Consider the following 14,290-nt stretch of genomic DNA (forward strand, 5'->3'; position numbering starts at 1 on the left):
ATTTACAACATTTCAAACAAAGCTATTACTCGAAAAAAAAATCTTTTTTAGTGCCTGCTACGCATTCTATTGTGACAGAGGAAACAAATGCATCGTAGTACCTGCCCTCAAAGAACTCAAAGTACAGCTGTCAAGATACGCCCACCACAACCCAGGGAGTCACATGAAAGACGCGTATCTGACACACACTCTAGTGTCCAGTGAAAACCAGGGAAAAGAGAACTGAGATCTTAAGCAGCTGGCAGATCACAGTGCACCACGTGGTGAAACCTGCTCTCTCACGTCACTCCCCAGTCCTAGGGAGTCACAGCTCCCCGCACTCTCACTTCTCTACCCATGCCTCTCTCTTCGGGACTCTACACCTTTGAGAACAAGTTCAAGCGTGACTCATTTCAGCATTCCTCCTTGGTACCCAATTATAGTCATGCATAGTAGAGTCATAATCTATCTTTTTGACTTTAAACCATGGCCTTCCCGAAGGCCCAGCCCCCAATTCCTGACAACCAGAACCGATACAATGCTGTTGAGGAGAGAGGTGTGTAGACAGGCAAAAGGGCTGCCTACCTACAGGCGCCGCAAGTACAGAACCCCAGCAATAAAAAGAGTTTATCCAGGAAACAAAATATATCCAGTTTCAGTTAAGCATGCACACTTTCAGAGAGTGAATACAGACTATAAATACCAAGCTTATGTCACCAGCACACCTAAAAAGAAAATAGTCATAATGTGTGTATTATACTCTGTTTGCAACCTAACAAATACACATTATAACCAAACGGTAATTTATTAAAACAACTTTGTGTTAAAGCTGAATGGGAGTCCTGCAGACTCTACCAGAAGTGAGCACTCTAGCCCTGCATTCTCGATCACACCTTCCAAGGCTCAGGGTCCATTGCAGAAGAGGTGGCGGGAAGAAGGTAAGAGCCAAAGGAAGGGCAGGACTCCTTACAACGTGCTCCTCCAGACACAAAATGGCCTGGATATCCATGACCTCACAGTGTCTGACACTACCTACTCAAGACCATCATAATAGGAGGAAAAGATGATGACATCAAAATAAAAGAGAGACTGATTGACAGGGGGAGGGGATATGATGGAGAGGGGAGTTTCAAAGGGAAAAGTGCAGGGAGCGAGGGAATTATCATGGGATATTGTTTACAATCATGGAAGTTGTCAATAAAAAAAATAATAAAACAAAATAAACAGAGTGGTTGAGCAGTGTAGAGAATGGGATGAAGAGGAGTTATAAAGGGGAAAGTGAGGGGGAAGGAGTTGTCATGGCTTATTGTCTACAATTATGGAAGTTGTCAATAATAAAAAATAAAATGTTCAGAAGGTGCCACAAAAAGATTAAAAAAACGTGAGCACTCTACTGTAACTAGAAAGCACCCGTTTCTGCTGGCCAGGAAGTTCTCTCCTCCTTTGGATTCCACACTACCCTGCCCTGAGTTTCCCACCCTGAACAAATATATTTGTAATTATCTCTCATGTTACCTGTATATGAGATTTCCTTGACTTTCTATTCTTTTTCTAAATTCTTTTGTTTGCCAAGCGTGCACACACGCATGTTTGAGTGTGCACACGCGCCCGCACGCGCGCACACTGCGGCGTGACTGCAACAGTGAAGTGACAGGGCGAGAACAGCGGCATTAGATCCAGCGCTGTTGAGCATTTAAGGAAAAAACTGCACACGGTGAATATAAGTTTGTGCTTTCTGAGACCCGCTCTACTTTGTAGAATTAATTATAAGGAAGCAATTACACTTAGCAATGCACATAAAAGTTACAAGGTTACATTTGTGTATTAAAAGGAAAAGGGATTTCAAGGGCAAAATACTTTCTAGTTTAGCACAATATACTAATTTCTAATTTATGAGCGAAGAATCCAAATACGAGGGGAGAAAATACTATATACCTGAGTACATCATCTCTGCAGCATTATTCGTAAGTAAGAGAAAACAATTTTCTAACAATACGATGAGCTGAACTAATGGCCTCTGTGAGTGACAGCAGTCCCCAATTTCAGCCCAGAGATGTTCCACGATGTTATACAGATAGCAGACAGTCCTAAACATGCGCACCTATGACGACACGTAATTTCTAAATCCAGCAGTAAGAAGTCAACGGGAGCTGATCACAACACAGACTGTGTACACTCCCCGAGCCTCGCTGCCCCACGCTGGCTGACCGCGCACGACCGGACGGTCACTGGGAAGCTGCGGGAAGCGTGCTCCTGCCCTGCACCACCACGCCAACGATACAGCGAAACACGAAGTCAGTCAGGAAAGTAAAAATCCTCATATACTTTATTACATTATAAAACTACATCATTGCATTTGTGAAAAGCTGCAGGTGGATACAGACAATCATAGAAAAGAAAAAAAAAAGAGCCAGGTGTGGTGGCTCACGCCTCTAATCTCATCACTCAGGAGGCAGAGGTAGGAGGAGTGCTGTGAGTTCAAAACCAGCCTGGGACTACATTGTGAATTCCAGGTCAGCTTGGAATAGAGCAAAACTTGACCTTGGGGAGGGGGGAAGAAAAGCAAAAAAAAAAAAAAAAAGATTGAAAATCAAAGCACTTGTAAGACTACAAATTATTCATCTAAATTTTTTTATTTCTCTCAGTAATGTTATAAATTACTTCTTTTTTAATATGTGAGAAAGTATTTTTTTCTTTCAAGGTCTTAAATTGTCCATATGAGAGTTCATCTGCCTTAATGAATAATGAAATATTTAACTATATGGCTTATAAAGATTTCTTCATTTATATAGCTTGTGCTTCTCTTGGTTTTTTACTTGGGTACACCACACTGCATTCATGGAAAGTGGTGACTGGATACAAAGTCCAGGCGAGCCCGGCCAGTAGCTGCCTGCACTACGCAGTAACTTATGTCCAAGTACTGATGGGCTGACACAGAACTGTAAGGTCAACTAAAATTGGACACATTAAGGAAGATTTATTTTATTATTATTATTAATATTATCAGCCTGGGCTAGAGTGAGACCTTATCTCAAAAACAAACAAACAAAAAAAGCCCAGTTCTCATTTTTAATTCCTCCCAAAACTATATTAAAACATCAGTAAGGAATGAAAATAGTTATAAGTCTGACTTGTGATGTGCCTTCACTACTAGAAATTCCATAGAACTGTATACATAGGCTGAGTCACCACATGAACTCACTTCTATTTGTACTGTATGATCTTTGTAAAATGACATGTTTCTTATTTGATTCACTCAATAAATATCTATTAAATGCCTATATAATGGCATAAAATTGCATAAGGTCTAAAAGAAAATGTTTTTAAAAAAAATAGAAAAAAGTCCTAAAAGCTTCTAAGAGGGAAAAGTCAAAGACAAAAGACAAATTCTTAAAACGTCTAGTCAGCAGCACTGGCTCAGGAAACCCACTGGCAAACCGTGGCCGAGATCACGTGCCCACCACCCGCCTGCAGGTACAGGCTCAGGCCATACCGCCTGCTCATATGTGCCCTACGGCAGCTGGCTCACCACGGTGGGCTGGCGAGTCTCAGTGGAGACCACACAGCCTGCAGTGTCAGCTACCTGGCCCTTCGCAGAAAAAGTTTGCCACATTCTACGTTATCAAGTGTCACTTCCAGGCTGGAGAGATGGCTTAGCGGCTAAGCGCTTGCCTATGAAGCCGAAGGACCGCGGTTCAAGTCTCGATTCCCCAGGACCCACGTTAGCCAGATGCACAAGGGGGCGCAGATGTCTGGAGTTTGTTTGCAGTGGCTGGAGGCCCTGGCGCGCCCATTCTCTCCCCCCTCCCCCCTCTCTCTCCACCTCTTTCTCTCTCTGTTGCTCTCAAATAAATACATAAAAATGAAGTGCCAAGGGAATGAGTTCTCCAACCAAACACTCCTTAGCCCAAACTATCATATGATTGTGAGGGTGGAAATAAAGGTATCTTTAGAATGGAGGGTTCCTGAAACATTTTGCCTCCTGTGAGTCCTCTGTCAGAAAGCTACTGAAGGATGTGCTCCACCGAAACAATTAGTAAACCAAGAGAGAAACTAACTTAGAGACGAGCACTAAATCTTTCTCTTCACAGGATGGAGTCAATAGGTGTCTAAAACTGGAAAAATCAAGGAAGATTCATATAAAGGTGTTACTGACAAACATGGATGTTATATCAGAAGATACAGCTGATGATGTCGAAAGCATTCTTGACTTAAGAACAGGTCTCAGGATTGAGGGAAGGCTTTGTGGTTTTAACAAGCCTTTCAACACAACTTACCAAGACCCATGCAGTAGATACATGGTTCTGGCTAATTACTAAGAACACAAAATCAGTATCACAAAGCATTAAATTTATTATAAAATGATATTTTTTAAGTTCTAACATGTGCTAAAATTAACATATAAATTGAACAAAACAATTAAAAGGCAAACTATAGCACTTATAAGAACTTAGTGTATAAGAAACTCAATACAACAAAAGGGAATGAATGAGTGTGTGTGAGTGAGACAGGGACAGAATGTGTATGTGTGCGTGTGCACGTGCGTGCATGCATGTGTGTGTGTGTGTGTGTGTGTGTGTGTGTGTGTGTACTTACTAAAAAGAAACAAATCTGGGGTCTTCTGATTTTCCAGGTATCCTCCACTTTTAAGCCACCTTAGGTAGCTTAGCACTGGCCTGACTCAGAGTACATGCTGACTGAGCAGGAAGGACTATGATCAAGGTACACGACCCACCACCCCATCCCAAAGCCTGCCTTTCAGTAAAGGGAACAGAGACAGTCCTTGGGGTATCCGTCTTTGTCCTAAGAAAACGTGTTGTTTTCCTTAGAATGATACTTTATGAGTCCGCGTGCATTCCACTGACAATCTAAGCACTTCCCATAAACCTGACTCACATCTCCTCTGTGGGTGACTAAAGCTCTTGACCCGCCTTCCTCTGCTTACAGCTGCCAGAATCAGCTACCAGAGGGAAATTTCAACCAGTCTTGACCTCGTACCACTAACCAATAGGTTCCAAATAGTTCCATAATTATATGTAGAAAATTTAAAATATTTCCAAAGGAATAAAATATATAATGTATAACTAATCCATGGTTAGGAAGAACTACCTATCAAAACATGAACACAATATAAGAATTCATGAGAATAAAGTGTACGTTAACTAGATGTCCCAAATATCATGTAAGTGAAGTTCAAAGGCAAATGTCATACTGGGCAAATAGGTATTTTTTTTTTTTTAGCTCTTAGAAGTTTTTCTAAACATACTAAAATAAAACATCTTAAATGATCTTTCTCACCACAACCTGAAAACTAGGAATTAAAACACAGATTTTCACCCATCAAACTGGAAGAATTAAGGGAAATGAAGCCATTGAAAAGGCACATTTCCAAATATTTAAAGAGTTAGGAAAATTATAATGGGATGTCCAGTAAAAATGTCGAACATAATTTCTATGTATGCAATATAAAATTTGTGAGGAAAATTTAAACAAAAATATACAAATTATTTTTACCCTTTCTCCTTTATATTATCTTTATATTATTTTCAAGTCTTACAGAATAGACATTTTATAGGCAAAAAACCTTAAGAGACAAAAATGAGGTTCTATCAAGTATGTAAGAAAAATAAACTAGTTTTGATTATTTTATAACAGCTGGCTAACTTCTGATCAGTGCTGACAGGAAATCAAGTATTATCCCACATGTTTCCACAGTTATCTCATCCTCACACAAATCCCTGAGGCAGGAGAAGAGAACGACCAGGGAGCCCATCAGCAGAGAAGCTGATTCACGCCCCAGCCCACCAGCTTCCCCACGCTACCCGCCTTCTCCTGGGCCAGGATGGAACACTTGCAGCCATGGAAACAGCATCACAGTAGAGGAACACGCTCACAACAGAGCCAGAAAAAGCAGACAAATCAATGTGCTAAAATGTGTGTGTGCATGCATGTGTGTAAAAGAGATGGGAGAAATGAGGAGGATGGAAAGGAAGGAAAAAGAGAGAAAAACTTAGTTGAATAAATTTTTGTCAGAGAGATAATGATTGTCCCAGTTCAGGAGTAGTCATGAAGTCTGTCTCACTTTTTTCCAATTCAATTTTTCTGTGGCTTAGGGTTTCCTCCAGTGGCCCTCGGCTTGTAGCCTGACACCCTGGTCTTTCCCTAGGTTTGACCACACGGCTCCAGGGGCCCTCGGCCACCCTTGGCCATCTATTCGCCCGGTTACAGTTCTGCTTTCCTCACTGACGATCTCCAACCTTCCTTCTCCTAAGCCTTCAACTCCTCCCCCACCTTCCCTCTCCTGATATTAGTAAATAACCTCAATTCACATTTTCTAAGAAGACAGAAACCTGTTCCTGGCTCTTCTCTCTTCAGGGAGGGCAACATGCCTGGACCAATGCCGGGCCAGACCTGACAGGACTTCGCTCTCCCCAGCAGCACCTCTCTCCCTCTTCCCATCATTCTCAGCAGGGAGGATAAACACACAACACCATTGCTCATATTTATAATGTCCTCCCTAAATCTCCAAACCCTTCTATACTGCTTAAGTAACCAAAAAAACAGCTTGATTTAAAACTCGGAGTGAGTGGGGTGCACCAGCTCAGTGGTGGAGAGTGGTCAGCAGGTGCCGGGCCCTGTGCTCCATTCCCAGTACCCCCACCACCAGGAAAGACAGGCCAGAGAGTAAGACGTGGTTGCTTTCAATGACTCGTGCACAGTTACGGAGCCAGGCCTCACCGTACTTAGAAGCGCACTTGAAATACTGGATTTTCCCAACGCTTCCGTTGTTCTTTCCTTCTGGCTCATCCAACTCAATGCCAGCCCACTGTCCACGTGCGAACTCCGTTGTTCCACAAAACCTTAACGTCCCAACCTGGAGGAAATAACCATTGCTTAGTATTATTATTAAGTCTAGGTGCCCTTCCTACTCTTGATAACTTTACCATAAATGTTTTTAAAGCTCTTTCAAAGCACACAGCAGCAGCAAAATCCCCTGGGGGGGGGGGGAGGATGAAAGAAACTGGGAAGAGGGTCGGTCACACAGAAACCACGGTGCTCGCGGATTTGCCTTCTTGGCTTTCCCTGTCCAGGTGCTATTATAGAGGTTCCCACAGACTCTTTACCCTCAGGTTACAACATCTAAGCTTCCCTATTTCTTGGACTTTGAAGCCAAACACTAATGAGTAGTCAAGATGCCTCTGCTTGGCTGGTGATGAGGCAGAGCCAGGGTTGCAGGGACAATCCTGGGTCGCTGTCAGGTCCAAGGACGATCCTGGGGAACCGCAGGCCAGGCCTCATCCACTCAGTAGCTCTCTACTTCACTTTCTCCCAAGCCAATCCCCAGCTCTTCACTGTCAGGTTGAAACAGTTCATACTAAATTGGACTTTGTAACAGTACTTATTAAGATTGCTCATCACCATAGCAAACTTACATTTGAGTTGCACATTTTCAATCAAGTCTCCTTCTACCCACAATTGAACCTATTTCTACAATCTCAAAACAAGGAGGATGCAGTGCACACCCCTGAGCCCAAACCAGGGGTGGAGGCTTCTTACTGTACCTTCTGTCCTGCGATGACCACCCGGTCCCCCAGCTTCAGGCCAAGAGACGTCAGCACGGCCCTGCTGGTGGCATGACCGTGGTTAGGAAGGGCGGCCTTTGAGGTGGCACACGGCAGCGGCACCGCGTCGAGAAGCATCTGCTTGACTTCCTTAGCGGTGGCGGCAGCGTCGGCCATTTCCAAGGGCATGTCCACTGGGTCCGGAACAACATCGGCAGGGGTATGCCCTTGGTCATTCTATCAGAGACCAGAGGACATGGTCAGGTCTTATGCACTCAACACAAGGCAATCATGCAAGATTCTTTATTCTTTCCTCTGCATGAAAGGTATAAACTACTACTACTGTCAGCTTTATCAAAAGCATCAAGATCAACTCACAAGGGATGGTTTGGGGAGAGTCAACAAGACCCCCCGCACCTGAGATGTAGGTGCCCCCACCCCACCCCACCCAGCTGCATACAATACCACACAAGGCCTAGAGACCTGAGGGGGATGTAGAGAACAGAGAGAGGAAAAGGTCCAGGAACAATGCGCTCCATTGAGCACTGTCCCTGGAGTCCCCATGCCCTGTAAGAAAGCCCTCACCCTGAGGCTGAGAGAGCAGCATTCACAGGGGTAACCCTGATATAGTGAGCCCCATTGTAGTGTTACTTTGGGGTCGCAGGCTCTGTAAGCAAGCCCTCACCCGAGGCTGAGGGAGGAGCACATGAGTCCCACTGAAGGGCTGTCAGGGGTCTTATACCCCTGGACAGAGACAAGGAGCATCTAGAAGCAACCACAGGGAAGCTGTCACTCAGGGTGGGATGGAACTTCTCCATGGTGCAGCTGCTCTGGGGTACCAGTGTTCTGTAAGGAAGCCCTCAACCTAAGGCTGAGGGAGGAGCATCCAAGGAGTAATGTTGACACAGGAATCTCCATCTAAGTGGCTGTTTGGGGGCCCCCACCATCCTACAAGTAACCTCTCTTTATGGTAAGTGATCCCCCAATAAACTCATTGGTTCACCAAACTGGTATCAGTGTAATCATACTTCCTTTTGCCATCTGAGCCCTACTTGGGGTGAAGACATGTGTCCGTTTCTCCCCAGGGGAAAACTTTGCTGCGACAGGAGTTTTAAGTTAGATGCACTCATTATTTATTTATTCAAAAACATTCACTGAACACTTCCTCTGTACCAGATACTATTCTAGATGCTAAAGAAACCACAGTGAAGAAAAAAGAAACACTCTGCCCTTAGGAAGTGCATATACCAGAGGGAGAGACAGTATAATCAGATGACATGTATGCAGAACAGTAGCTCGGTGGCATAAATAAGGCAACACAGAGAGGAAATAGAAAAGTGGTTGTAAGGAAGCTACTTACTTATGTGAAGTGTGGAGAGAGAAGGCCTCTCTGAGAAGATGCATTTATGGGGCCGGAGAGGTTGCTCAGTACAAGATGCTTGCAAAGCCTAACAGCCAGGGTTAGAGTTCCCAAAACCCACATCAAGCCAGACACACAAAGTGGGAAATGCATCTAGAACTTATTTACAGTGCCAAGAGGCCCTGGCATGCCCATGCTCCCTCCCTCTCTCTCTCTCTCCTTGAATATAAATAAAATATTTTTTACAAACTAGAAGATGTAAGTGGCTGTGCAGGTTATCAAACAGGAAAAGCAGTCAGAGCATTTGGAAGGGCCATTGCCGCTGCCGGCGTGGGGTGCCCGGCTGCACCGAAACAGTCTCAGCTGGCTTCCCGAGCCAGGTCCAGCCACAGTCACGCACTCAAGATGCCCCATCAAATCCACACAAGCACAAATTGCCTAACAATACTTTTCTCAGAACCTGTCACTAAGGGACACATGACTCTACGCCACTGTCCACAGTAGCCACCTTGGCTCTGCCCCTCAGCATGCCCCACCATGCAGTAACTCAAATTTCAGAGGCATAAATGATAGTTATAATCAAGCTGAAGCAATAATCAAAACACTTTCCCTGTTCTCACTGAAGAGACTGCATCCTGGAATTCATCCTGTGACAAGATCAAAGAGGTGGGTACAAGCCTACTTTATTTGCATGTTGTTTATATAATTAACTCATCTCACTTGGGTCTCTATCAAGAAAAACCCTGTCGGGCTGGGAAGATGACTCAGCAGGTGGCTAAGACTGCTTGCTGCGTAAGCATGAGGGGCTCTCTGGCCAGAAACCACCAAATCAACTGCCCCCAAAACCACATTAAAAGCTGGGCATTGCCCACACATCTGGAATCCCAGTCTGCGGGGGGAGGGGCATGGGCGACTCCTGGGGTTCGCTGACCAGCAGCAGCTGCAGGCTGGAGGAGTGGAGGACACCACACCCCACTCAGTACTCTCCACGTACACTACACATGTGTGTACACACAAACACTACAAACTGGATAGCGAAGTAAGCCAGAATGAAGACAAAGCTGGTAAACACGGCGGAATCCCGCCCTGTGAGAGGTACGTCATAGCAGGAGAGGCAATAACCAACTAGGTAAAATGTGGGGGGCTGATGAAGTGCTCACAGACATTCACATGATCTGATCCACTCCACTTTCACCCTCATCGAGGCCCACAGGGCTCATAGCCTTCCTATTCTCCATGCCATCTGTCTTCCAAAATCTTTTTTTTTTTTTGGTTTTTCGAGGTAGGGTCTCACTCTGGTCCAGGCTGACCTGGAATTAACTCTGTAGTCTCAGGGTAGCCTTGAACTCATGGCAATCCTCCTACCTCTGCCTCCCGAGTGCTGGGATTAAAGGCATGTGTCACCACGCCCGGCTCCAAAATCTTTTTTCTATGTTCCTGAAACAAAACCTCTGATACCTTGAGATACTTTGAGAAAGATAAAAATTTGAATATTCTTTTAATATGAAAAAAATCAAGATTTTTGCTGACTAAATAAAGCATTATTTTCTTTTATTCTCCACTGCTGAATAAACTAGTGACCAACACAGATAAAATAATGAGACATTAAGAGCACACTTAGCTATTGCCCTATATATTTTAGTTTACAAATTCAAGTCAGTTTGAAGGAAACATATCTGATTTCTGTCATGGAAACAGACTAATTTAATCTTATACTATAAAGAAAACTGCAAAATGAAATGGATATGTGTGAAGCACTAAAGTCTACTTTCTGAAGAAGAGGCATTATATGTAGTGAAAATAATTTTATAATGACTTGTCTTAAAGTATAAACTATTACTTATGATGAATATTTTGCTTTAGACTTCTATGATATCCTCACTCTTGTGAGTTGGTCACACTTGTCTCTTAACTCCCAGGGTTAGGGAGATAGCTCTGTGGTTAAAGGTCCTTGCTTGCAAAGCCGAACACTTGGGTTTGATTCCCTAATACCCACATAAAGCCAGATGCACAAAGTGTCGCATGCATATGGAGTTCATTCACAGAAACTAGAGGCCTTGGCACACTCATTCATATTCATTTTCCTTCTCTCCTTTTTTCTCTAAGTAAATAGATAACAATATTTAAGAAAAAAGAAAATTACAGTGTCTGGGAGATGGCTTTGTGGTTAAGGCACTTGCCTGCAAAGCCAAAGGACCCAGGTTCAATCCCTCACTACCCAATTAAGCCAGATGCACAAGGTGGCACATGTGTCTGGAGTTCGTTTGCAGTAGCTTAGAGACCCTGGTGTGCCCTTTCTCTATCTGTCTCCATCTGCTTCTTTCTCCCTCTCAAATACATAAATAAAATGTTTTTTTTAATTACATAACCACCAGTTGTGGTGGCACATGCCTTTAATCCTAGCACTGAGGATGCAGAGGTAGGAGGATCACAGTGAGTTCGAGGCCACTCTAAGACTACAGAGTGAATTCCAGGTCAGCCTGAGCTAGAGTGAGACCCTACCTCAAAAAGAAAACATAATAATAACATAATGAAAGAGAAACGATGGTGCCTTCTAAACATCAGGCATGGAGTTCTACTTCCATCTGTCACGGCTCAGGCTCCTCCTAACTCGTGTGTTTCAGAGTTTCACTTCGTTCTTAAAAATGCATTTCTTTTAACTTTGAATTTAGTTTCCTTTTTATTCTCTTGGCATAAACTTTCTTTCCAAGAGAATGTATTTAATGGAAAAATATAATACCAATACATATATTTGTATTTAATAGCTTTTTTTTTTTTAAAGCCAGGCTTGGTGACACACACTTTTATTTATTTATTTACTTTTTATTTATTTATTTATTTATTTATTTATTTATTTATTTGAGAGCAACAGACACAGAGAGAAAGACAGACAGAGGGAGAGAGAAAGAATGGGCGCGCCAGGGCTTCCAGCCTCTGCAAACGAACTCCAGACGCGTGCGCCCCCTTGTGCACCTGGCTAACGTGGGACCTGGGGAACCGAGCCTCGAACCGGGGTTCTTAGGCTTCACAGGCAAGCACTTAACTGCTAAGCCATATCTCCAGCCCTTAATAGCTATTTTTATAAATATGTCAAAAGCCTAAATAAAAGATTCCTAAGATACTTTTTTAAAGTTCCTTTACTGATTGGAAATTTTGTAGAACTTAATAGGAGTGAGATTCATTGTTTGGTCTGTATTTACTTAAGGTTAAAAAATAACCACACTCTTCATAAGTGAAGGAAAAACGTAAATTACTTGTTCATGTGAGTTCTAATGACACAGCGCCCACACTCAGCTCGGTGCTGGAGGAAGCGTCAAGCTCTCGCAACCCCTCCTTTCGGCCTCTTACCCTAAATGCGGGGTTTGCGCCATGCTCCAGTAAGCACTTCACGGCGCCTGCGCACAAGTTATACGCTGCAATGTGCAGGGCAGTTCCAAAGTGGAAGTCGCTGCAGGTGGCGTCCACATCTGCAATCAATCGTCACAATTCATTAGCTGAAAATTTAAATTTAGCGATCACAGCTTAAAAGGAGACGGAGACTTGGGGGAGGAGTGAGCCCTCCCAGACTTCGCCCGCACGGCAGGACTTCACAATGGAATGAAAACGAGGATGGAGCTAGAAGAATCACCTGATGTCTTCCTAGTACAGTGCAGCTCATTACAAAACGGAGTGACGCACCAGGGGTTTTCCAGCTACCACACACTAACCCATATGGAAAGCAATGGAGTCAGGACTTCATATCTGAAGGTGGCTGATTTGCAGTGTCCATTCACGTGTCCACTCACTAAATGTCTTTGGTGCTTCCCAGGACAACAGTAAGCTAATAGGCTATAGGTCAAGGGTCAGCAAATGAAGACCCAGGGACAATTTCATCCCACCACCTGTTTCTAAAACCTCGACAGGGGCTGGAGAGGTGGCTTAGCAGTTCAAGCATTTACCTGAAAAGTCAAAGGACCCAGGTTCGATTCCCCAGTACCCACATAAGCCAGATATACAAGGTGGTACATGAGTTTGGAGTTTGTTGCAGGGGCTGAAGGCCCTGGTGTACCCATTCTCTACCCCACCCCCACTAATATCTCTCTCTTCAACAAATAAATAAATAAAATATTTTTTAAAGCCTGACGGAGCACTGGGGTACTCTCCCACAGCCATGTTTTCTGTGCCTGAGCAGCTGGGACAGACCAGGTGGTTGGAAAGTCAAAACCATTTACTTGCTGTTAGGTCCTTTACAGAAAGACTGTCAGAGTCAGCTGGGTAAGCCATGCAGGCAGGCTTCTCTACACATAAACACTCACACATATACTAGCTCACAGCAATACTTAAGAAATCAATTTGGACTTCATAAGAAAAGGTCACCTTGCAATTCTAAGGACATTTTAATAATGGCAAATCATCCTCCTGAAAATCCTATTTGGAATGTTTTCTCTGTGGATCTAATATTCTCCAGCTACACAATCCTGCCTTAATCTACATGGTAACACACAGGCATGCCCTACTTACACCGACTCAGGACACACTCCTTGCATATCAGAATGCATGCCACCCACTGCACTTGTAAACTCACAGCAGCTGTGGCGACCTGCACAAGAACTGCGTGTGACAGGCCAGTTAAGATTCTGTCCCCCTCTCTAATGAGCTAGTGACACTTAATGGTTGCCAGGAGACAGAGAATCATTTTCTTTCATGGTATAGTCACTGGTAAACAATGAGAAGGGTAAAGGAGGGTAGAGTGGGGTACATATGATCAAAACATTATATATCATGAAAACATCAAAAAACAAAAATATGGTCAAAAAGAGACAATGCCATCAAGAGATTCTTCCCAACACCATCCAGAAACTGAAAAGGTAGAATTTTGCAGAAAAAAAAATGGATAATTATGCAAATTAGGAGTTATAAACTTGTACTCAATCTCTAAAAATGTGTCTTCTCGGGTTGAGAGATGGCTTAGCAGTGCTTGCCTGTGAAGCCTAAGGACCCAGGTTCTCAATGACGCACAAAGTGGTGCACGCATCTAGAGTTCGTGTGCAGTAGCTAGAGGCTCTGGTGCACTCATTCCCACTCTCTATTTGCTTCTTTCTGTCTCTCTCATATATATATTTGGGTTTTCGAGGTAGGGTTTCACTCTAGCTCAGGCTGACCTGGAATTCACTATGGAGTCTCAGGGTGGCCTGAACTCACGGCCATCCTCCTACCTCTGCTTCCCAAGTGCTGGGATTAAAGGTATGTGCCACCATGCCAGGCTAAACAATAAAATATTTTTGAATGTGTCTTTTATAGTAGGAAAAACATTGGACACTCTGTTGAAATTAAAGGGATACGATTCACTTGATTTCCTATTTTCTTCAAAGAAACTTGGCCTCCAACAGGGAAAAAAAAAAAGAGAAAT

The 14,290-nt window shown here is 43.6% G+C and overlaps 1 protein-coding gene across 2 annotated transcripts in view; it reads right to left on the bottom strand.

Moving 5' to 3' along the window:
- Clip4 (CAP-Gly domain containing linker protein family member 4) overlaps window positions 1–14,290 on the bottom strand; it is a 68,558-nt gene that overhangs the window by 30,991 nt on the left and 23,277 nt on the right. For both annotated transcript variants that reach the window (XM_045149444.1, XM_045149443.1), the window contains exons 6-8: window positions 12,250–12,368; window positions 7,542–7,778; window positions 6,718–6,853 (exon numbers count right to left, since the gene is read on the bottom strand). In XM_045149444.1, the coding sequence (XP_045005379.1) occupies window positions 6,718–6,853; window positions 7,542–7,778; window positions 12,250–12,368 (492 nt within the window). The remainder of the gene's footprint in view (window positions 1–6,717; window positions 6,854–7,541; window positions 7,779–12,249; window positions 12,369–14,290) is intronic.

Source organism: Jaculus jaculus, chromosome 5, assembly GCF_020740685.1.
Source record: "Jaculus jaculus isolate mJacJac1 chromosome 5, mJacJac1.mat.Y.cur, whole genome shotgun sequence".
In the NCBI taxonomy this organism is placed as follows: domain Eukaryota; kingdom Metazoa; phylum Chordata; class Mammalia; order Rodentia; family Dipodidae; genus Jaculus; species Jaculus jaculus.